The 23,682-nt window shown below is 39.7% G+C and overlaps 1 protein-coding gene across 4 annotated transcripts in view; it reads left to right on the top strand.

The window, feature by feature from the left end:
- FER (FER tyrosine kinase) overlaps window positions 1-23,682 on the top strand; it is a 168,106-nt gene that overhangs the window by 5,121 nt on the left and 139,303 nt on the right. For all 4 annotated transcript variants that reach the window (XR_014013104.1, XM_081213663.1, XM_081213662.1 and 1 more), the window contains exons 2-7: window positions 3,955-4,050; window positions 5,440-5,706; window positions 7,693-7,866; window positions 8,295-8,394; window positions 18,330-18,513; window positions 21,235-21,372. Coding sequence is in view for 3 of the 4 variants with exons in the window: in XM_081213663.1 (XP_081069789.1) it covers window positions 5,500-5,706; window positions 7,693-7,866; window positions 8,295-8,394; window positions 18,330-18,513; window positions 21,235-21,372 (803 nt within the window). In the remaining variant the exon portion in view is untranslated. The remainder of the gene's footprint in view (window positions 1-3,954; window positions 4,051-5,439; window positions 5,707-7,692; window positions 7,867-8,294; window positions 8,395-18,329; window positions 18,514-21,234; window positions 21,373-23,682) is intronic.

Here is a 23,682-nt window from a genome sequence, read left to right as displayed (position 1 = left end):
AGTGGGATCAGGTGTTAAATAGGGTTGTGTTATCGCCCCAACTCTGATTTATATCTCCTTTGATTAGGTGACAACCAGGGTTTCTTTTCAGCCAAAACTCACAGGAGTGGGTAGCATCTCTCAGGCGGGCGCTATTGCCATCATAAGAGAACAAGGGAGGTGTTCATGGTGAGCTCTAGCACCTCTTTTTCTAGAAAAATAGCACTGGTTACAGTCAAACCTCGTTTGTCGAATGTAATCCGTTTCAGAATAAAGTTCAACTTCTGAAACTTTTGACAACCGAGGCGCGGCTTCCGATTGGTTGCAAGAGCTTCTTGTACTCAAGCAGAAGCAGTGTCAAATGTCCGGGTTCTGAAAAACGTTCGAAAACCGGACCATTTACTTCTGGGTTTTTGGTGTTTAGGAGCCAAAACGTTTGAAAACAGAGCCATTTGAGAACCAAGGTTTGACTGTACAACCAAAGGAATTGTAATTTCATATTATTAAAATTGTTGCAAACTGCAGTCTGCAACTCCTCTTCCCTTTGTGTGGATTAAGCAGTGGCGCTCTGTCTCCAATAGATCAAGGCCCTTCACATTATAGCTCACCAGTGGCTTATATCCTATCTCTGTGCTTGTGTGGGGAGCACTGACCCTGCAAACTATGGCAATAATGAGGGCCTTCAGTTGACTTCATTTAGCTGGGGTTTTTTTGCCCTGGGTGAAGGCTCCCAGCCTGTGTGTGTGTACATAAATGTGCATACAGGATGCCAAACTGTGTCTTTGACCCAGGTGAAATAAAGCCTAGTTTCACCCCTGGTTTTAATGTCTCTTTAGTCTCTGTGTCTGTAAAGATATCAGGCACATGATAGAGCGGAAGATGACAAAGCTTACTGAGTGAAATTTCTCTTGTACTTTTGTGTAGATACCATTCATGGTTGCTTTATCCACTATTCCTCAACATCAGTTACATTATTTCCTTCAAAATATGTAATGTTAAGCCTATGAGCTTGTTAGGACAGTTCAAGGTGCCCTTTGCTTCTCACATCATAGTTTGAAGCTGGTGTATGTTCCCAGCTTTAGCTGAAGCAGGTAACTAGTTTCCTGGTTTGAATGAAATGGGGAAATTTTGGTTTAATTAGAGACTTCCTGGTTTAATTGTGGCTTGTGAGAAGGGAGGAGCAAAGGAACTGCATGCACAGACAAAAGGTTATTTCATATCTCTGCTTCTAAGCTAAGGCTGTATCTGCACTATACATTTAAAGCAGTATCATACCATTTCAAACAGTTGTGGTGCCTGCCAAAGACTCCTGGGAACTGTAGCTTGTTAAGGGTGCTGATTAATTTAGTATCATCAACAAACTAGGACACCTAACTTGTCCTATTGTTTATGAGCAAGTTAAAAAGCACAGGTCCCAATACTGATGCTTGTGGGACTCCACATTCTACATCCCTCCATTTGGAGATCTGCCCATTTATTCTTATTCTGTTTCCTGCTGCTTAACCAATTCTTGATCCACAGAGGACCTCTTCTCTATTTTAAACCATATTTTATTGATTTTCAAATATAGCAGAACTAAATAAACAATAATATCATTACCAACCTAACCCCTCTCCCCGAAATAGAGATAGCATTAAAGAATAGCACTTTGGAATCAACAGCTAAATTGATGCCATAAAACGAGAATAAATCAAACAAATGTATTATTCCACATTGCCTCCTATTTCATGGACCTCTCCTCTTATTTCATGACTTAGGTTTAGACAGGAATCTAGTGAGGTACCTCGTCAAAAATTTTTTGGAAGTTTCAAGTGTCTATCCCTATCCATATACTTGTTGACACTTTCAAAGAACTCTGATAATGGGACTTTTATTTGATCACACAACCTTACAACATCTATATCCAGTACGTTGTTGATCTGTACAGTGCTGTGATAGTGCTTCATTATGCATCTGGATCATAAAAGGCACAGTGACTCCACAACAGCAGCATAGAGGCTTGAATTGAAATGGGGTCTTCTACTCAGGGAATGCTCCTACTGAAAGGAGCAAAGTCAGGATCCATGCCAAGTAGTCTATAAAAGCAATAGCAGGCAGTTTTTATAGACTATCATAGTTTGGCATTTCAAACTTCTGGCTTAGTTGTTGAGGAAGTAATAACGGTATTCTAGAGTACATTATGTATATTTATGGGTGCTTATGTTGACTGACTGCTACACCCAAATTGTGAACAAGAGTTACACCTATAGCATTTTTAATGTATAAGATGATGCTTTATTAGTTAGCAGTTTATTCATGCCACTTCATCTAGGAAAAATATGAGTGACTAGAAGAGATTATGACAAGAAACCCTACGTTAGAACTTTAAATATAGGGCAGTTTATATGCATAGTCAAATCTGAATTATTAGAAGCCAGGTTGCATAAAACTGAGAATAGAAGAGTGTGTTCTTGAGTATTGACAAAAAATGTGCCTTTGTCCTTATCTGTCACTATAGTAATTTAAAAAATAATAATTCATAATTTTGTAGAATTGTAGTAATCCACTGTTTTGGTCATATGTAATAGGGGTTAATTTCTCCAATAATACTTGAAGTCTAATTGTTCAGACACTATTTTGTTTTATTATTTATTGAAGCAAACCTTTTCATTTGTTGCTGCCATTTCTGTTTTGTGCAGTTGCAAGTGGCAACTAAATCCATCTTTGTTGACATCAGGAAGAATGAAATGTTTTATTTGTTCTGGTTTAATAATCACAATACTGTGTTATACAAAGTATTCTAACCCTAAGAGGAATCTGGTGATCACAAAGAAGTTCAAATACTGCTAACCATAAAAACAATGCAATATCATGAGATGTTAAAACACGCAATTCTATTGTCAGTACAGATAAATGGGGTGATAGCCAATGAAGTCCAGATCTGCCACTGGAAGCTCAGGTAGCCTCAGTGGCTAGAAGTGCCCTTTGCCAACTGCAACTTTTTGTTTTAATCATATTGGACAATTGGACATCATTAGCAAACTTGGCTATCTCACTCCTCAACCCAAGCTCTAAATCATTCAGGGAAAAAGCCAAAAAGGCACAGATCCTTGCAGGATTGTGCTTTTTATGTCCCTGCATTGAAAGAACCAGTTGTTTATTCCTACTCTCTCCGTTCTGTTTCTAAACCAGTTACTGATTCATAAGATCTCTTCTCTTGCTTCATGCCTGCTAAATTTACATAGGAGTCTTTAGCAAAAGTACTTTTATCATGGGTTATACAGATGGGGCACTTCCAAACATTGAAGAACCTGCTTTATACTGTTTGTGTTTCATCCCTGGTCAACACTGAGTCTGCTGAGAAATGGGGGGTTTTTCCCCTGCAAGTTTCAGGAATGTACATTTTGGATTTATATTGTTTGCTCTTTTTGTCTACTACATATAGAATTCTGGCACAATGCTATTGACTTCAATATTTGACAGTCAGTTGTAAAGGATATGAACTATTATGGTCAGGGAGACAGAGCAACTGTGGTTTTTATGTACTTATATAGTTATATTGACAGAAACGGAAACAAGTGAATTTCATGGGCCTTTGTTAACAGTGTGCAGATCTTTGTGATTATGAGGTTTTGCAAGCCGGTGGGAGTGTTACTCTTTTACATTTTGGTCCCTTCAAGTGATCAGGCCAAAGAATACGCAGGTGTGTTGAGCAAAAAGCAAGGCTCCCTGGAGGAGCCAGAGGTATGTCAGCGAGCAGCAGCAAGTCTGGTAGAACAGAGGGAGGATTTGGTGGCCTCAGCAACAGGATTCCCAATCTGACGAAAGTTGGCGAAGAACCTTATTGGAGTTGGTGTGAATGATCAGGCATAACTACTTGTATTTCTTTCTGCTGACATGAAGCCTGATAGTGCAGTGTCTGCTTCTTCAGGATTCATGAAGTTTCCTTTAGTGTTGTAGGCAAAATGGATCATACAATATTTTTGTTTTATATAGACGGGATAACCGGAACAGGGAATTGAAAGTGCTGGACGAAGGACCACGGCACAAGTGTTGAAGAATAAATTTGTGGGAAGAAAACCTTTTTTAAAGGTACGTTTCTTAAATTTTGTTCTCTTTCTGTCTGTGTCATTTTCATTCTTTTCTGGTATGTCCTATCTAGGGCACTTACCAGCAGTTGTTAAAAATTAGAATTTCCCAGCAAATGCTTTGCGGTTATGTCCTAAGTAGAACTCCTGTCTCATTTCACTTCAGCTTTTTCACTCATGCTGCTGATAGAGATATTTGTGCTTCCTTTTAAATGTATGCTTCCTCCTTTCAGTGAGCTTTAAACTTCTTATAAACTATATGTAATAAATTGGGGCTGATGTAATTGTGCACAAGTTTGTTGTTTTAAAAACAACAGCATGCAAATCCTAAATATTGGCAGGTAGCACATTGTGAGGAATATATTACTATGCAACTATGAAATTATTCTGAAAAAATGTTATTTATTAAATACAGTGGTGCCTCGCAAGACGAAATTAATTCGTTCCACGAGTTTTGTTGTCTTGCGATTTTTTTCATCTTGCGAAGCACAGTGTCGGGAAAGTTTTGGAAAAGCTTCAAAAATCACCAAAGTCTTTAAAAACCTCAAAAAAGGCTACCACACCGCGTTCTATGAGTTGCTCCTCGAAGTCAAGTTGCAACTGTATTAACGGTGTTAAGAAAAAGGAAACAAACTTGCAAGACGTTTCCATCTTGCGAAGCAAGCCCATAGGGAAAATCGTCTTGCGAAGCAGCTCAAAAAACAAAAAACCCTTTTGTCTAGCGAGTTTTTTGTCTTGCGAGGCATTCATCTTGCGAGGTACCACTGTACTCTAATTTGAGAAGCAGTTTCTCATTAAGATTGAAATTATTCCAGCAATAGAAGTTGCAAAATTTTGTTGTCTGTTGTGATATGTTTTAAAGAAACATCTCTCAACATTTGATTTTTGCTAAGTTGTGAGAAAGCTTGACCAGCTGGCATTTTTGAATGCTACAAACTGTTTGGCTTCCCGATTCTTTGTGAATGGTCCATACTTTTAAGTCTGTAGTCTAAGAACATTATTGGTTCTGGCTGTCTTAACAGCCCAAAGACTTCTAAATGGCTCTGGAATAGTGTACTTGTGTTGTCCTCAAAGCCAACTGGACTCAGAGTATATTGCTGATGACAAGCTGCTTACACAAAGCAGTTTTGGGGCATTTGGTGACATTTTCCAGTCAGTCCATGTATGTTTGTAGAAGGAGCTGGCAGGGGTGAATGATGGTTGTGGACTGGAGAAGACCTAATTTGATAATTTAAACATTTTCAAAGCCACAAACTGCCTCTCTTCTAGAGTGTAGTTGAGCTTACTTCTTGTTTTAAGTGTCTTAGTGAGACACAGAATCATTGCCATGGAAATAGAGCATTAATAGGTTCTGCTTTTGACATCTTTCTCATTAGTCTTGTTCTGTCTACAGATGTGTTGACCAGAAGAATCTCTCACTAGTGGCCCTTGAAAATCTAGTGCCTTATAAAAGATGGGGTTTGGAAGTGACCTGAAGTATTCTCATGAAGCATTGGTAAAACTGCAAGATTGGGAATTACGGCTGCTAGAAACGGTGAAGAAATTTATGGCCATGAGAATAAAAAGTGACAAGGAATATGCATCCACTTTACAGAATCTTTGCAATCAGGTTGATAAAGAGAGTACTTCACAACTGGATTATGTTAGTAATGTATCTAAGGTAAGGAAAATTAGGAATTTGAATTGATCACACTTTTGTGTATTTGATTTGCAAATAGTAAATTTTATGGCCAAGAGATGTAATAATGTTTAAGGCTGCAGTCCTAATCATACTTATCTGGAGATAAGTACTATTGACTGGCTGGACTTATATAACTACCCTTAGGATTTCAATGTATGTTTGGGTGGTGTTAAACTAAAGGGTTTTTTTGGGGGGGGGAAACATTTTTGGGGTGAGACTGATCAGGTTGGCAATCTCAGAACTGAAGTCATATATATATATTTCGGACTCTATGGATAGAAAGACGTTCATACTGCCTCTCCTAGCAGACATCCTCACTGTAGCCCAGAGCAATGGGTTTGCATTCTCTTGCTGTCAGTTGTCTCTCAGTCTCTGCTTTCCATACCTTTGGAAAATCATTACAGTGACTACTAGCCACGAGGGCTATGCTATGCCTCCACTGTCAGTATATCTCTGAATATCAGTTGTTAGAAATCACAGGTGGGCAGTGTGTTGCTACATTCATGTCCTGCTTACGGGACTTCTACCGTCAGCTAGTTGGCCATTGTGAGAACAGGATGATGAATTAGATAGGATAGGCCATTGGCCTGATAAAGCAGACTATTCTTACTTTATGTTTTTATGGCGTAGTCGGACCACTCTGGTCTCTTCCATTTGCTGTGTCCTGTAGCTTTCCCCATCCTGTATCACATTTGCCATTCTGCAAGGGTGGAGATTAATAAACTCCCCCCCCCATCCCGACTTACAGGATAAATTCACCGTTACCTTTTACGTTACTGGATAAATGTTCTAAAAACAGTAGATATAACACGGTTTGCAGGTATGCTGTACCTATTGTGGCATTGATTGAATTATGTTGGTACCTGTGTACTTGAGCTACTAACAGAGTAGGCTGGTTTATCTTGACATCTGCTTGTGGTTTTTTTCTAATTCAGATTCATCTTCTCAAGGCATTAATGAAATGCAGCTCACAAAAACGTAAAATGAAATAACATGTTAATAATATGCATTGGAATAAGAACTGCACATAGCTTTAGTTGGGTTTATTAGTAATATAAATCAGTTCAGTGGATAAATAGAAGTACTTTTAGTTACACTCAAAGTTGAGCATTAGTAGTGTGGCTTCTTTTCCCTGTAAGAATGATAGTTTCATTATAATATCTCCTTCGCCTTTTCTGTTCAGCTACCTTTGGGGGTCTATTTGGAACATTAATGGCACTCGCTGCAGGTTTTATTTATTATCACTTTTGCAATCTCTGTTCTTCAATTACAGTTTTATTAAATTAATAGATAAATCATTTTATGATCCAAAGATTCTTGGGAGGGAAAAAAAGTTCTTATTTTCTATTCAAAACATGTATCAGGCCAATTTCAATTCTGTTTCATAATAGTTTTATTCTGTAGTTTGAGGCTGCAGTCCTGTACCCATTTACCTTAGAGTAAGTCCTGTTGGACTAAGTAGGATATACATCTGAGTAAACATGCATAGAATTATGCTGTGAATGTAGCCTATTGTGCCCACTGTCTTTTTCTAAATCTAAACTGTACTTCAAACCTTCCAGTAATTCATTTATTGCTACATTTCTGGCCCTCTTGTCTCTAGGAAGCTCAAGATAGTTTATATGGTTTACATCCTCCCCATTTTATCCTCACAACAACCCTGTGAGGTAGGTTAGGCTAAGAGACAGTGTCTGGCCCCATGGTCTGCAGGAATTCAGTAGTAGAATGATTTCCTTTCAATGTGTTTATTTCCTAAAACTGGGAAGTGTTTGTAATATGACACCAATTTTGTGTATAATTGTATTGTCAGGTGACAGTTCTGTGTGTAGAATCCACAAATGCAGTCAGATGTTTTTATTCCTACTGTACAGTGATCTTTATTGCTATGTATCTAGTACTACATACTACTGTAAAAAAAATCTAATAGACAATAACAAATAAGCTCTCATCTCTTGTTTTCTCAAGTCCTGGCTGCTCATTGTGCAGCAAACAGAACAGCTTAGCAAGATCATGAAAACGCATGCAGAAGACTTGAATGCTGGGCCATTACATAGACTTACCATGATGATCAAAGATAAGCAGCAAATCAAGAAGAGTTACATAGGTGTTTACCAGCAAATTGAGGCAGAGATGTTCAAGGTATCTCATTCAATCATTATTCTGATTTTTTTAGTTTGTAGAACAAATTTAGCAACCGAAATCACCCATCACTGCTTTGTGATCAAAGGCATTGGTGGATTTCTGAGAGAATGTCACCTTATATTGAGCACTTTTACTGGAATACAATAATAATTTGAACTAAACAGTATTTAAATAGTATCCCTGTGCCTTATTCTCTCAAAAATATAATCCAAGGTTCAGCTCAAACGCTAGTCTATTGAAGCTGCCCAAATACTTCTGCTTGGTAGTGCTCCACTTAAGTAATAGTAACGTTTGAGTGTGAATTGCTGTGTCTGATTGTGTAGGACAGGCTGTGCATCCTTTCAGCATGTGGCTGAAACACCTTTTTTCTCTCCAAAGAGTGTCCTCACACATCTCTTGTTGGTTTGTTTGTTTTTTCTTGCTAGGTTACAAAAACAGAATTGGAAAAATTAAAATCTGCTTATAGACAATTAATTAAGGAAGTAAATTCTGCAAAAGAGAAGTATAAGGAAGCTCTGTCTAAAGGTAGGTTCTTAATGATAAATAGTACTACCTTTTGTATCTGCTGTGACCCTTTCATGAAACACTCAAAACAACATGTGTAATAAGACCTTAATAGAAACAGGAAAAATTAGTGGCTAAGTAATTGGCTAGATACGTAGTTGGAATCATCGTGGAATACAGCTGTATCCCATCCCACAGGCAATCCTAGACAGCCTCTCTTGTCCGTAGCAACTATTTGAGCTTTTTCTACAGTCTTTTATATTTCAAATGTTGACCTGCACAACTCCTTAGCTGCACCTAAAAAAGAAATACGGTCCTTCTAAATTATGTGTTTAGCTTAATATATCTATGTAGAATTGCACTTACTATTATTGTATAAGTATCTTTCTGGTAACTTTCTATGTTTTTATGTTGGAAAAAAATTGGAAAATTAAAAAGAAGACATAAACAAATCCTGTGGGTATTTCAACTTCGCACATTGACTTGATGCTGACCTCCAACTTGTGAATGCATAGTAACGTAGAAAGTCTTACTCTGGAGTCATATATTTGTGGGTGCCTATCAATGAAATGCTACATTGATCACAGGTCATTTGCCAGAAAACCCCATTCCCACAGTTTCCAATAAAAATTACCATGTTTGACACTTGCTCATGATACTTTGTATATATGGCTTCAGATGGATTTTATTTTATTCATGCTTTTAGAGAATACACTCATCCAAGTGAAAAACATAATATTTTGTGTTTTAGCTAATATTATTTAAGGAAGCTGGCAAATGTTACATTGGTCACCTAGGAATTACCCATTACTACTTTATTCAAAAACAGAAATACAGCATGTCAACAAATAATCACAAGTATGAGTGTGTTTAGCAGAGTTATCTGAATCTCTTGATAAGGACACAGATCAGTGCATTTTAAAGTTCAACTAATGTGGTTATCTTACTAGGGATGTTGTACTGAAGGAGTGACTTTGAAAAAAGGGTTTTGAAGTAATGGTCTCAAGTAATTGTATTAACTTCCCAGTGTGGTACTGTAACCGGCATTTTTAATAAAGGCCTCAGAAGTATAAACAAGTGAAGTATTTAAATGATTAGTTTGGAATAATGTAGCAGTTATGACAGCAATAAATTCATAAACATACTCTTCAAAGGAGTTACAGAAAGCTACTAAGTTGTAGGCAACATTTTTGTGGACACATTTTTGAAGTTGCAGCCTGTTTTGCCAAATATGTACACACATTCTTCAGTTGTTGTCTGTTGTTGTCTGCATTGAGCCAAAGCTAATATGTTGATCTGCTCACTTTCAGGAGCATACTTTGCTAATTTCATGTGATGCAGCAACCTCTGGTAGTAGGAGTGGTTTAACATGATCTGACAGCAAGTTTCAAGAGTTTCCCCATGAAGGTAGTAGCTTGTGAGGGGTGGGGTGGCAGAGGCAGTGGCATTGGCATTGGCATCCTCCTGGGATCCTTGTCACAACAGGGATGAGGTGAGGAGGTGCCAGTGAGGGTGGAATTGCTCAGGGACAGTGGTCCTGCAGGTGTGTGCACACCTGGGGGGCTGCCAGCATGAACCTTCAGCTCCTATGACCCCATCAATTCTTATGTCTTCAGGATCTTCATGATGACAAGTTGGGGTCAAAATATAACAGATTGGATTATTGTAATAGGCAGCAAACTGAATTAACCCTTTAACCAGAAGTTGAATGAACTGCTATCTAGTTATTTGAGAAATAGTTTTTGTAATAAATGTGTACTCTCTTCTGTGTTCTGTCCCATCTTAGGCATGGATGGCAGGAATCATAGAGCTCTTTACCTTGGGAGATCCTCTTGGTCCTTGTTCTTATCTGACGACATTCTGCCATTACATGAAAATATTTTTGTTTTGACGTGTTTCCCTCCCCATAGATATGGATTTATTTTGCAGGCTGCTTTCCTTTTGTGTAGGGATGAGAGGCCTGTGTGTGTGTTTTTTAAAATATACTTCAAGTTTAATGTTGCCCCCTTGAGGTTCAGGTTTTGAACTAGAAAATGAGGATACAAGTTGTTAATAAATAGGCTTGGATGTTGAATGCTAGCTAAATGGCATTTGAACATTTACCAACAGTAAAAATAGATTCTGTCTGTATCTGGTTTCCATTCTAACATCTTTTTGGGACAAGTGCAAAATTTAGAAGAATTAGGCTGCAACCCTACACCCACTTATCTGGGAACAAATCCCATTGAATTCAGTAGGGTGTATTGCTGAGTAGACATGTATAGGATTGCCCTTGTTAGGGAGGCAGAAATAGGAACTAGAATAAACAGTACTCCAGACTTGTAGTTCCTCTGATTACATTCTAATGTCACAGCAAGCCACAATGAATGGTTTAGCATGAATGTGCAGATTGCTCCCACTTCACTCCAAACCTCAACTCTTGGCTTCTGGTTGCATCTGAACCGGGATTGTGGTTTGTTTTACTCCAAACAAACCATGATCAGAAAGTTTGTTCTTGGTTTACCAATCCTAGTTTGCTTGAGTGAAACGAACCACGATAATCCAGTTTGGGTGCAATGCTAAGCCGAGGATTGTGGTTTGCTGCTCCAGTGCTCCAGTTCACTAGTGAGGCGGAGCAAAACAGGAGTCATCTGGTTTACTGTGGCTTGTGAACACACCCATTGTGTTTGTAACTTGGAAAGTTTAACATCGTGTTCTTTCTGTTTTTCTGTCTATGACGGGCTTTACTTGGTATTGGTTTAATGTGCAGGCTTCTTCAACAAATTAACTTGCCCTCATAGTATTGTGGTATGAATCTGCAACTTGCACACATGGGTTAGTGTTTTAATGGGCAAAATCAGAACAAAACCCAGAAATTATCCATCAAAACAAACTGCCGAAAAAGAGACCACGTCTCAGGATGCTGATAAATATTTATTGGTAACCCAGCAGAAATCATTCAAAAGGCCTTGACTAAGAGCGTTATGTACTATTGAAAATATTTTCAATAACTCAAAGCAGTATCTAAAATGATAATCTCCAGATATCTCTGCAGGTATATAAAGCCCTTGAAAAAGACCTTTTCTGCTGAACTGTGATGGGTTATCCGTAAATACCTATCAGCATCCTGAGACTTGGTCTCTCTTTTGGCAGTGGGGGGAAATACGCAAACGCAAAGCCCCTCAGATGGGAAATGAAATTGGCTTTCAGTAGGTGCATTGCACACTCTTTGTGTGGTTGCTCGCAAGCTTGATAGCTAGAACAGTTTTACAAGCATTCTTTCTTGTACAAATTGAACTTGTGTAATGGAATTCTATAATGGTCTTTGTGGCCTGACATACTGCACACAACCTTGTACTATATTAAACATTAGCAACAGGTGATGGCAATAGTTATAATTAGAACGTTTTGTGAAACCATTTTACAGCAAAAGAGGAATCTCTTACTTTCTTCATATTTTATTGAAAAATAGAACATGTGTGCACCTGTCTTTAGCTTTGTTACAAAAATAAAAAGAAGTAAAACTGCAGCACTTAGAACACTGAAGCTGACAATAAACATGCTCTTCATTGTACTCCAGTCCAGTTCTAAGTCTGACATACAAAGGGAATACAAAGCCAGCCCTGTTTTAAAACATTTTATATCCTGCGTATTTTGGCACTTCAGCTGGTTTTCAATAAAAAGTACAGCAGGTTGGACAAATAATGGTCTTAGTTTTTCTGCCAGGTTTTGTCCACAATGTGTGATATCGTTGCATGCCACCATGTGGACCTGGCACAGCACAGAGTGCATGGAATTTTGGAAAAGAAGACAGAGTGCATGGTATTGGCAGAGCACACTGATGCTCTTATGGTATGAGCGGCATTGAGTGTGGCTTGAACCTTTGCCAGGCTTCTCAGGTTAAGGTGGAGCTAGGAAGGTTGCTTTATGATTCTTGAGGTTTATGTCAGCCTGGCTGTTTGACACTCAGTCTTGAGCATTATCTATTTCTTGTTTGGCCTGCCTACAGTTCTGCTAATACCCTGTCCAAATTTAGATGTGACATTAAGCACTGGATTGTTTGCTTTTGCTTACCTTAGCATCTGGAGTGTGAGTGAGATCTGAGTGGCACAAGGAGGGAAGGAATTAAGGTATTTGGGCTTGATTGAATCCTTATATGGTTTGTGTCCTCCCCTCCACCCTAGTAGTCCTCTTTTCACCATTAATCCAGGAAAACAGTAACAGAAATGGTATATACACAGTCTGGAACTCGTAAGGTGGTTCAAGAAGATCAGTGAAATAACTGCAGGAAGGAGAGCAGAATAACTGCTGGATTTAGTTTTAAATTATCAATATGCATATAAAGTGGATATGTCTTAACTTAAACCGTAACAGACTGGAAATTTAATCCAATTTATTGACTTAAGGAAGATTTTAGTTATTTCCTCCCTGGTTTTAATTGAGGCCAAGGCATTCTTGTAATTTTTTAAAATGCTGAAGTTTAGGTGTCGGGAAAAGTGACAGAGTTGTTCTCATGTAAGATAAAGATTAATTTTAATGTCCAATTAATAAGATTCTTTTTAATATGGCACAGTCAAGACTAATTTGCAAGCTGACCAAAAATATTTTGCAAGCAGAATTTGTTTCTCTCTTTGATCTAGTTGAAATGTTACTTAAAAATAAATGTGGGCATTGGAAGTGCAGCTGTACAAGACATTCAAAGGAATACTAAGTAGTATCTTCTAGGATATTCATATAAAATTGCTTGCTTAGTTCAATAAGGGTACTTTAAAGAAAAGTATTTCTTCTGATATATATATATATATATATATATATATATATATATATATATATATATGTTTTGGTGTCTTCGGGTGTCTTCCCGTGTAAGAGTTGGGGTGTCTAGGCGACGTTTCGACGAGGTCTCACTCGTCATCTTCAGGCTGGTGCTTTCGGCTTCTTGTTACTGGAACAGAGCAGGATCTCAGTGTTTGAGTTCCTATAAATACTGTTGAGGGGGTGTGGTGTATAGCCTCTAACGTTCTGGGCAGAGAGGAAGTTCCCAGGTTAGTGTGCCTTTTCTTCTTTTGTTCATTAATTACTTGAGGGATATCTTGAGTGATTTCTTGAGTGATATTCTGAGTACCACTTAGGAGGGTCATTAGGTGTGGATTAGTTGCTAAAGCTTTCGTGTCTTGACCTCTTGAGCTTGTGAAGAGTTTTTCTGAGAAGATGGCTGTACTGCAAATAGTTGTGCTCTGGCTTGGCTTCGTGTATAGGGGCGAGCTGTGGTTTTGTGCCCTGTGCCAGCCAGATCTGTGTAGGGATTGCAGGGGGGTGCAGCATCCGGAGGTGCCACTATGGTTTGGCTACTGGATGGTGTCTGTAATTTATCTGTGGAGAGGGTCTGGGTTTGGGTCTGGTGTGGTTGATTGGAGATGGCGTTCTGTGTGCCTCTGGTTCTGGTGTCGGTTTTTGTGGGGAGGGCTAATTTCCAGATGTCTGGCAGGCGGGACGTGTCGTCACGCTTGTTCATGTTGTGAGGGTGTTTCTCTATCTCGATGGCTTCCATGATTATTCTCTTGTGGTGATGTTCCATGTTAAAGAGCAATTTGGAATCTGCAAAATTAATTTCGTGTCCTGTTTCTTTCATGTGTTGGTAAAGAGAGGAAGTTTTTTCTTCTTTTTTGACGGCATTCTTGTGTTCTGCGATACGTGCATTTATTCGTCTGTTTGTTTGTCCAATGTACGTGGCTGGGCAGACTTTGCAGGGTATTTCATATTTTGGGGTGTATTTCAACAGCCTACACCCCAAAATACAATTCACTATGGAAATAGAAGCCAACAACCAACTTCCCTTCCTTGACGTCCTAATCTACAAAAAACCTGATGGCTCCCTAGGACACACTATCTACCGGAAAAAAACACACACCAACCGCTACTTACATGCACAATCACACCACCACCCTGCACAAATAAACTCCGTAGCCAAGACTCTCATCTCCAGAACCAAACGCCTGGCTGACAAAGACCACTTGACAACTGAGTTACAGAATCTCTCAAATGTGTTAATCGCCAACGGATACCAGCAAAACAGGGTTACGAAGCTAATCCAAAAAGAAACACCCCCCAAAAACCAAGACACAGAAGAAAACAATGGCATGGCCCTCCTTCCTTATATCAAGGGCACTACAGATAAAATTAGCAAAATCCTCCATAAACACAATATCAAAACAGCCTTTTGCACCAACCAAAAAATAGCCAATATCCTCAGAAACCCCAAAGATAAAATCCAGCTAGAAAACCAAGGGGTCTATGAAATACCCTGCAAAGTCTGCCCAGCCACGTACATTGGACAAACAAACAGACGAATAAATGCACGTATCGCAGAACACAAGAATGCCGTCAAAAAAGAAGAAAAAACTTCCTCTCTTTACCAACACATGAAAGAAACAGGACACGAAATTAATTTTGCAGATTCCAAATTGCTCTTTAACATGGAACATCACCACAAGAGAATAATCATGGAAGCCATCGAGATAGAGAAACACCCTCACAACATGAACAAGCGTGACGACACGTCCCGCCTGCCAGACATCTGGAAATTAGCCCTCCCCACAAAAACCGACACCAGAACCAGAGGCACACAGAACGCCATCTCCAATCAACCACACCAGACCCAAACCCAGACCCTCTCCACAGATAAATTACAGACACCATCCAGTAGCCAAACCATAGTGGCACCTCCGGATGCTGCACCCCCCTGCAATCCCTACACAGATCTGGCTGGCACAGGGCACAAAACCACAGCTCGCCCCTATACACGAAGCCAAGCCAGAGCACAACTATTTGCAGTACAGCCATCTTCTCAGAAAAACTCTTCACAAGCTCAAGAGGTCAAGACACGAAAGCTTTAGCAACTAATCCACACCTAATGACCCTCCTAAGTGGTACTCAGAATATCACTCAAGAAATCACTCAAGATATCCCTCAAGTAATTAATGAACAAAAGAAGAAAAGGCACACTAACCTGGGAACTTCCTCTCTGCCCAGAACGTTAGAGGCTATACACCACACCCCCTCAACAGTATTTATAGGAACTCAAACACTGAGATCCTGCTCTGTTCCAGTAACAAGAAGCCGAAAGCACCAGCCTGAAGATGACGAGTGAGACCTCGTCGAAACGTCGCCTAGACACCCCAACTCTTACACGGGAAGACACCCGAAGACACCAAAACCTACATTCCTGTACCCGTGAAAATCTACGAAAGCAAATATATATATATATATATATATATATATATATATATATATATATATATATATATATATATATATATATATCAGATTACCCCCCTTTCTATTTTACGAAGTGGAAATAACTTTGCCCAATTTAGATAAATATTTATGCTGCATAGATAATTTTTTGTGTGTGTGCGCACACGTATTCTTGTTACTTTTATGTTGGAAGATTTATACCAGTGCTGCAACTTAATATGGACATGGCTGTTTCTGTTTGCATAGTGGAAAAATCAGCATATGCAGTTCCCAGCAATGAGTTGCAGTGCCAGAATTTAGTCCATTGCTTCTAAACTTTACAAAACTCTCCCCTTTGTAAAATCACTTTTGCTTGTGACTAGTCTTTATACTTAGTTGCCCTTGTAGCTAATCTTGGTTTATTTTGTAGCATTTGCCCCTCATCACTTTCCTTACTTTCTCAGTATTGCTCCTAAATTTTTGTGGGAGTATTGCCTCTTTTCCAAACGTGCCAGCTGTTTGAATTATACATACCTGAGCATATCTGTGCTACAAATCTAAACCAGTTTCTGTTGTGATGGTGGCAGATTGTGGAATGCTCTCCCCTCTGAGATGTATCTGGTCTTCTCACTGGATACGTTTTGATAACGGGTCATGAAACACATTTTGAATAGGCCCTTGGGGAGTGGATTTTATATTGTCGGAATCACATGGTGAAGGATGTGAGAAACATGGCTCTGGAATTCATGTCGTAAAATGCTCTGTGATGGGATTCCTCCAGTTTTACTCTACATTATATCCTATAATAGAGAATCCCTGCTGTGTCCCAATAATCCATATTTAAGAAATATACATAAAAAAGCAATTCTAGTTGGTCATTTATCCGTCAGAAGCGAACCCTTCTGATCTAGCAATGACCATCTGTTCTGAGTGCTGGTCATTATATGTCACACTTTAATTGCTGTAATTTTATTTATTTTAGTTTATTCTGAGATTTTAAACTTGGTAATTGGTGATTTTATCCTGATATCAGTCATTGGCTGTAATAAAATGACTTAGTTAGATAGTTAAGAAGTATTTAGAATATATTATTCTATAAATCAATTACAATTGTTTATGCTGTGATCCTTTGTACACTAACATTTATTTCAGTGTGTTATACCTATGAGTAACAAAGGGTTGCATTATTTTACTACTTGCAATTGCTATTTTGTATAGGATAGAGAATCATGATTTATGTCATGGTTAACTTTGACAAAAACAATTACAGTGGTACCTCGGGTTACATACGCTTCAGGTTACAGACTCCACTAACCCAGAAATAGTACCTTGGGTTAAGAACCTTACTTCAGGATGAGAACAGAAATTGTGCTCCGTCGGTGCAGCGGCAGCGGGAGGCCCCATTAGCTAAAGTGGTGCTTCAGGTTAAGAACAGTTTCAGGTTACGAACGGAGCTCCGGAACAAATTAAGTACTTAACCCGAGGTACCACTGTAATTGAATGATGCCTCAGAATAAAAACACTTTGAGATATGAATGTATATTATGAAAATAAATGTTCAGGTAACTGCATTATGAGATTTTTTAGCCCACTGTAAACTAAATGTAATAACACCTTATCCTTCATGAATGTGTAATTCATATTGTTGACCGTAGAGCTGAAAACAAAATATGCAGGCAGCACTGCTGCTGTATGAGAGGAAAAAAATCAAAATAGGAACATAACATCCAATACAGTTGTTCCTCAAACTCGGTGTTAAAAAGGGAAGAAAAGAAAGATAAAGAGTGCATAGTGTAAACTTTTTTGCAATATATTAAACCTTTAAAAATGGTGATTCAGAAAGCTCTAATTAGGGTAGCTTGCGCCCAGTTCAACAAATTATATATTGTACTTTGGCATTCTGAAGCAAAGAGAAGAAGAAGAAGAAGAGTTTGGATTTGATATCCCGCCTTTCACTCCCTTTTAAGGAGTCTCAAAGCGGCTAACATTCTCCTTTCCCTTCCTCCCCCACAACAAACACTCTGTGAGGTGAGTGGGGCTGAGAGACTTCAAAGAAGTGTGACTAGCCCAAGGTCACCCAGCAGCTGCTTGTGGAGGAGCGGAGACGCGAACCCGGTTCCCCAGATTACGAGACTACCGCTCTTAACCACTACACCACAGGCAGAGCCTGCTTTCATTTTGAAAATTGAAAGGCTAGCAGTTATTTGAATCTGTTTCTAGCACTAATTAGAACTCATTGCACCCTGGTAAGGCAGAGAGCTAAAGTAAAGAAAATGAATTTAAAGCCTTTAGAAATTGACAGAAGAACTTAAGGGTCTCATTAGGTTAATAGCTTGCATTAGAGAGCAGATATGAAAACAGAAGTGGTGGCTTGAATCCAAAAAACCCCCAAGAAACTATCTCTCTAGGCTTGTGTTTCTCAATTGCAGGCACCGTGTGTTGCATGGCAAACTGCTTTTGAAGGGAGGTGACCTAGGGTGTACTTAAGTATCTCTTTGGATCCCTGCCCATGTGTGTATTTAGCTAGAAATGAAATCATGAGCAAAGTTTAGGGTGCAGCCCTTCACAATTAACCATGTTAAAGCCCTGTTGAATTCAGTGGAACATGGTTATGTCATATGCATACCTGCACCATTGAAATCAATGGTAGTTAAAAGTGGTTAACTTTGGCTCTTGCTTAAGTTTTTTTTATTGCATCCCTATATAATTATGGATTTTCCTTCCCATTGCTCTTCCTTCAGGAAAGGAGACTGAAAAAGCCAAAGAACGTTACGATAAAGCTACTATGAAACTCCACATGTTGCACAATCAGTATGTGTTGGCGCTGAAAGGAGCACAGTTACACCAGCACCAGTATTATGACGCTACACTTCCTCTGTTCCTTGACTCCTTGCAGAAGATGCAAGAAGAAATGGTTAAAGCACTGTAAGACACGTTTTCTTTTATTGTAAAACCATGCATATTTCAGCTGCTTGGGCACATTGCATTGTTATTTGTAGGTAGCGGTAGCCTAAAATAGAATCCATTGCTGTTAGCTACTCCCAAAATTCTACAGTGGCAGCTAAGGATAGAAACATGAATTTAAGGTGCTGGTTTTATAAAGCATTGCATGGTTGGGAGTATCCGAAGGAACACTTTCTGCCAACCTGGGCCTGTATCAAAGACCCTGCACTCGGTGTCACTGCCCTCAGAGTTGAGTAGTCAACGCAGAAATGGCCTTTCTAATGGTGGAATCCTCATTGTGGAACATTCTCTCCAGGGACAGTAGTCAGCACCAACTTTTTTTGTGTTTGTATCAAGTGAAGAAGATAATTTTATTCTCATGGGCTTTTAATGGATGATTCTGTTTTCTGCCGTTATTTGTCTGAATTGCTGATGAGGTAAAATCAGCAAATGCCCGCAAGAAGTAGCAGAAATAAATAGCTGTTGCAATCTGAAAGCTGGTTGTTGGAACTTTAAACAGTGCTACATTGGAAGCTTGATCTGAAAAGTGGCGTTATAAAAGTATGTAAACAATATTTTCCATTCCATGTCATTGTTGGCTGTTCAGTTTTTATTAATTGGGTTGGATAGCCGTAATTGCTCTCGGTCTTCCTTTTTTGATAGCATAATCTTACAAAAAGACTCTTAGGGTAAATGGAGTTGCATTTTGGTTATGGTAGCTTCCCCCCCCCCCCCAGCTCAACAGCTTCTGTAGATATTCTAAAACCAGGTTACTCCCTCTTCAAACAGTTGCTAAAATATTAATGGGCCTTATGAGACAAACAGGGTTGCATTTTTTAATTTACTTTGAAGTGAATTGTTAAATTGGAGCCCGTATTTGCCATTCCCAAAGCAACTGACCCTGTTCTTTATTCTGTGACTTTTGCTCTTTTTCTTGTTTTGGCAGCTGTGAGTAGCATTGTTTCTCTAAGTATAGAAATTCTGTCTTCGTGCTCTTACCTGTTCAGTGCTTAGGATTTCATGGGGAACAATTTGTACAAGTGGATTAAATCCAATGGTGTCTATCCCACAGGTAGACTACATTTCCTCTCTCACGATAGGGCTTCCTCTTCTGGGGATTCTTCAGCAGAAGTTTGCAGGAAGCACAAGGGTGAGAAGAAAGGAAGGGAAAGTCCTGTTGTGTGAGAGGAAGTCTGTTCTACTTGTGGATGCATACTATGGGATTTACCCACTGATGCAAATCTTTGCTTATTTGACTTGTGCAGATGGGCCTATTTAAAAGGACATAACCTTCTTATAGTTTAGTTCTGAAACCTCAAATCAGTCTGATATTCATTTGGCTCTTCAGAAACCTTCTTGCAGTTGCTGGGTCTTCCAGATCACTCTTGATTCGGATCTGTCCTTAGCCTGCTCAATTTTATGGGTATGGTACTGAATATTTGACAACCCAGTAGAGAAAGGTTTTATGTTTTGATTGATTGATCTCACTCTAAACTAAACCTTTGAAAAAGCGTCATGCAGCAGTGAGTATATTGTAGCATGCGGAGTGCAATTCAATTATTCAGTGTTTATTTTTATTAAGTCATCCTGCTCAGCTGAACCTACAGCAAATTTCTCATTCTGGTGAGCAGGGTAGATTATGCTAAATAAATGGCTACCATCAGGATGTGTGGTTCAAGGGAATCTTCATTTCCTTCTTCAGTTCAACAGAAATAGCAGACAGAGGAGAAGAGATAAGAAGGGCGGTATAGTGGTTTCCTTCACTTCTCTCTTTCCCTTCGTTGGTGGTTTGAAAATGAGAAGAGGAACATGGAGCAGCTGCAATGGCATGTTTCTTGCAATCTGCTTGTTCCCCATGTGTAGTTCTAAAGAAGGAAAGGGAGGAGCAGAAGGGAAATTGCTTATGCTTCAGGGTTGCTCTCACCTCCCTTTCCAGCTTTTGAAGTATCACACAGGTGAGGATAGGCTGCATACCAATGTACCTATCTTGAATGATGAGTGTGTGGTTGAAGCGTGATCACTGTTGCACAGTGTAGACACATGATTGTCTTTCCCAGACTGGGCTCTGAGGGAACTTGTTCATCTGGTTCCTGGCAGAAACTAGATTTGTCACATTGCTGAATGGATGGCTCCTGTGTCAATTATGGAATTCCCCTGTCCCTTTTCAGAAGCAAACTGTGCAAAGCCCTAATTGTCTGGCTGTTGTGTCCACTGTAAAATAACTTCCTCCCCTTTCAAAACTGTTTCTAAAACATTTAAAAACACTGTAAAAAAATAAAACATTTTAAGAGCTGAACAAGTGTTTGATAGGATGAGCATGCCAGGAAGTAGACAGCCCATCTGAAGCACTGAGGTAGGGAGAGAGAGAGTGTCAGAATCTGATCCACATACTGTGATCTTCACAGAAGGGCAGGGAACCAGATTGCACACTGTAGCTCCCCCCCCCCCCCACTTCTTGTTCATATGTCTATACCCTAAGAGAGAAAACTGCTCTTCATAGCCTACTCATAAAAAGCATTTGGAGGCCTTGGGAAGGTTGCAATACCAAGACATTATATTATGACGCAGCATATGTCATATATAAATAAGATTTAACTATCCAAGGAGTTAATGAAGAGTTAAAAGAGTTCCTTCATGTTTTTAGTTTATAAATTACTAAAAGGTTTTCTAGACATACTTACATAGTATTTTTATTTTCTCCAGAAAAGGTATCCTTGAAGAATACAGTCAGATCACCAGTCTTGTAACAGAAGAAATAGTGAATGTTCATAAAGAGATCCAAACATCTGTTGAACAGTTAGACCCTGGTTCTGAGTACAGTAGTTTCATAGAGGCTCACAGGTAAATGTATATTTATAACTGCTGTTGTTGTTTCACCATTGCAAACTATAATCTGTTCTAAATAAATTTATCCTCAACACTGTAGAACATCAGATAATATGGTGGTTGCTTCACATGCATGCGCCTCATGCAGCAGCATGCGAGATAGCGTCTCTTCTTCCACATGGTTGCCTGAAGTTCCAAAAGAACTGGTTGTAGGAATATGGAGAATATCTCCTGTTGGCTTTCTTGTCTGTCTTGCCAGTGAGCAGCATCTTGTGTTTGTCTCTGGATTCAACTAGAGAGTCATTCAGGGTTTCTTCTCCAAGAAATTTGCCACCCACATAGCAGGTGATGGAGAGCTTAACGCAGGACCGAATATCTGCCTCCCAGTGTGTAGATGCCACAGAGTGCACCTGGCCACCACACCAGCTACAAGGACATAGTATCCATTGTAGCTTCTGCAATGAATGCAGCTGAACAGTGTAGCTTGAGTAAGGTTTGGCGGGTACGACTCATATCTTGATCAGGGTTGTCTAGAAGATCATCCACCTGCATTAAGGATGCATGTGCAGACACCAAGTCTGTGCAAACTACTTTTCTGGCTAAGGCCCTGTGGATAGCGCAGTGTAGGTGGCATTCTTCAGCTGAGAGTCCCCTTCCTGCAGAAGCAGAGCTTTAGAACCTGAAATGGAAATAGGTAGAGCTACGCTGGGCAGTTTTAAGGAGTCCATGAAATCAGAATCTAAATAGTATAAGTTTTTAGCAAGCACTACCGCTTTCTGATGCTGGAGGGTTGAATCCCATTCAGCCTTTGTAACCGTCAAGAAGAGAGCTGGAACTGGAACTCCAGACATAGGAGGTTGTGGTTCCTTTAGTACTGCCACTGTTTTAGTGGAAGCAGGAGATGACTCTGCGGGGGGGGGGGGGGGGAGTTAAACTCCAAGGTAGCTAAAGTTTTGCATAATAAAGGAATGTAATGAGATTCCTGGAATAGCCAATGTGAGAATTGTTGGTGTTTGTGTGTGGTGTGTTACTCCATACATCCTCATATTAATCCATGTTAGTAAAAGGAGTCATTGGATTCTAATCCTCTCCTAGACCAAAGGAATGGAGACACTGAGATCTGGTGGAAGCAAGCTCAGTGGTAGGTACATTAGGCTGCCTTGAGCTGAGAGAGAACCTTTTGGGCACTGTCTTTGAGGTCATAAATCCCTTGCCAGCAGGTGTGGCTAGAGCAGGTAAAGAGGCTTTTAAAGCATGCAAGATCTGAGAGTTGTTGCAGGAGAGCCTGCTTGATTTGATTGAGCGTGTCCTCGGACAGCTGTAGGGTATGAGCAGGAGCTGGCTCTGAGGGGGGAATGGACCCCTGAAAAACCCTGGTCAGTGGTAGTTTTGGGGGGAAGGAGGGTTGGAACCCCCTGAATTCCTCTTTATCTGATGATTGAGAAGGACTAATGTGATTCAGAGCATTGCAAGGAAGCAGTTTTTAAAGTCCTACTTGCATCTTTTCCTTTTCTCAGTTGGTATCAGCCTCAGAGGAGGGAGGGTCGCTTCCCCCCTCCCCAAGCATCTAACCCCACTAGCCTCCCTGGAACAGAAGAAACTGTACCTCTGGTGGGCTGGGTGCTGCAGGAGAGGTTTCAGCCATTGATGTCAATTGGCAGGTTCTACTTCCTTCTCCTTTCAGTTTTTTGTAAATGAATTGAGACTCTCTTTTGGAAAGGAATCCCCGATAAAAAAATTTCTCCTGCTTGCTGGAAGAGGAAAAATGGCTTTCTTGCCAAAAGCAAGCAAGATGGGCTTGCACTTTCTCTAGGTTTCTCAGACCCCTTTCCCTTTGTCTTGCATATTAAACGGCTGTTGCTGTAGTGGAAAGGATTTCCTTTTCTCTCGTAGCTTAATGTATGGGGGGGGGATATATAGAAGCTTTTGTTAAATTCCATCTATTCTGGGGTAGTGGTGGGGTGGGGTGGGGGCTCTGTGAAAACTAAAGACACAAAGAAGCTAAAGTTAAATCTGAGGATTTAAAGTTAAATCCGAGAAGTACTGAGTAAAAGGATTCAGTAAGCTATTTGGAAAGACAAGAGAAAGTGAATAAAAATGTAAGAACCTGAGAAATCAGTGGGAGCTAATGGCAACTGGCTGCACTTTGATCGAAAGCATGAGCAGAACTGCATGATGGATGCCCCACCTCCCAAAAGGTTGCTGCCTGCCTTTGTTCAATGGGCAGAGCCATTAACCCATCCTACTAACCTAGAGCTGGGAATGGGAAAACTGTCTTCAACACTGTGGAACAGCAGATAATTGGGTGGTGACCACACATGCATG

The sequence above is a fragment of the Podarcis bocagei genome, assembly GCF_964188305.1.
Source record: "Podarcis bocagei genome assembly, chromosome: 11".
NCBI lineage: Eukaryota > Metazoa > Chordata > Lepidosauria > Squamata > Lacertidae > Podarcis > Podarcis bocagei.
This window is presented reverse-complemented; position numbering and strand designations above follow the sequence as displayed.